We start from the raw sequence: 870 nt of genomic DNA, 5'->3' as shown, positions 1-870 counted from the left end.
GGGGGAGGGCGGGGGAGGGAGCAAGAGGGCAGCCATTTGGCCAGGCAGTCAGCAGCTGTTGTTTGTTGTTGCTCGCGCGTGTGATCGTCACCGGGGACAATGGGCATGTGGCACGCACTCTCGAAGGTGGCCAGCGCGTAGCCGGTCTTCCCGTGGAAGAAGGGCGGCGGGGTGTTTTCCGTGAGGAAGTTGATGAGCTGGAAGGGGTTGAAGAGGCGCGCCTTGATGATGCAGTAGGTTGTCAGCGGCATGAGCTGGTCGGCGGTCACGATGTTCGCCTCGTCATCGGTGTTGAAGCGCGAGCTCTCCCCCCCGGAGCTGGCCTCGCCATCTGAGTAGTGCTCGCCGTTGTCGGAGGAGACTGTCGACCGGGGACCCACTGCCGGGGGCCCGGCCGGAGTGGAAATCGGCCGGTCCAGATCCTCGGCCAGGGGGCTGCCGGTCGAAGACAGCGTGGGCTGGGTGGCAATCGCGTGTGCCGGGGAGCCCACCGGCCCTCCGGCCGGCGGGTGGTGCTGCTCCTCCTCGCTGATGGAGCGCGTTGAGAGCAGGGAGGACGGCTGGTCGCCCGACCGATGCCCGGCAGACAGGGAAGAGTCCGTGCTGGAGGAGCTTGATCCGAAGATCGAAGTGTCCGAGACGTCGGAGGAGGTGCTGCCGGAGTTGAAGGAACCCGACTTCGGCGAGGGGGGCCCGGCGGGCTCTAGTGCCGGCGACATCCGGGGGCGAGATCGCACAAGCGCGGCCGCGCGGGCGATCTCTTCGCTGATGTTCTCCAGACAGAGGAGAATCTGGATGGGGGACTACATGCGACGCGCGGGCGGGGCAGGGAAGGGAGGCAGGGGGGAGGCAGGGGGGAGGCAGGGGGGG

General features: G+C 67.7%; 1 protein-coding gene across 1 annotated transcript in view; it reads right to left on the bottom strand.

The window, feature by feature from the left end:
- Nucleotides 1-870, bottom strand: part of H696_04226 (hypothetical protein) — a gene marked incomplete at both ends in the record, with an annotated part of 5,970 nt that overhangs the window by 990 nt on the left and 4,110 nt on the right. Inside the window, one exon of the mRNA XM_009498105.1 lies at nt 119-791. Within this exon, the coding sequence (XP_009496380.1) occupies nt 119-791 (673 nt within the window). The remainder of the gene's footprint in view (nt 1-118; nt 792-870) is intronic.

The sequence above is a fragment of the Fonticula alba genome (assembly GCF_000388065.1).
Source record: "Fonticula alba strain ATCC 38817 unplaced genomic scaffold supercont2.7, whole genome shotgun sequence".
Classification (NCBI taxonomy): Eukaryota; order Rotosphaerida; family Fonticulaceae; genus Fonticula; species Fonticula alba.
This window is presented reverse-complemented; position numbering and strand designations above follow the sequence as displayed.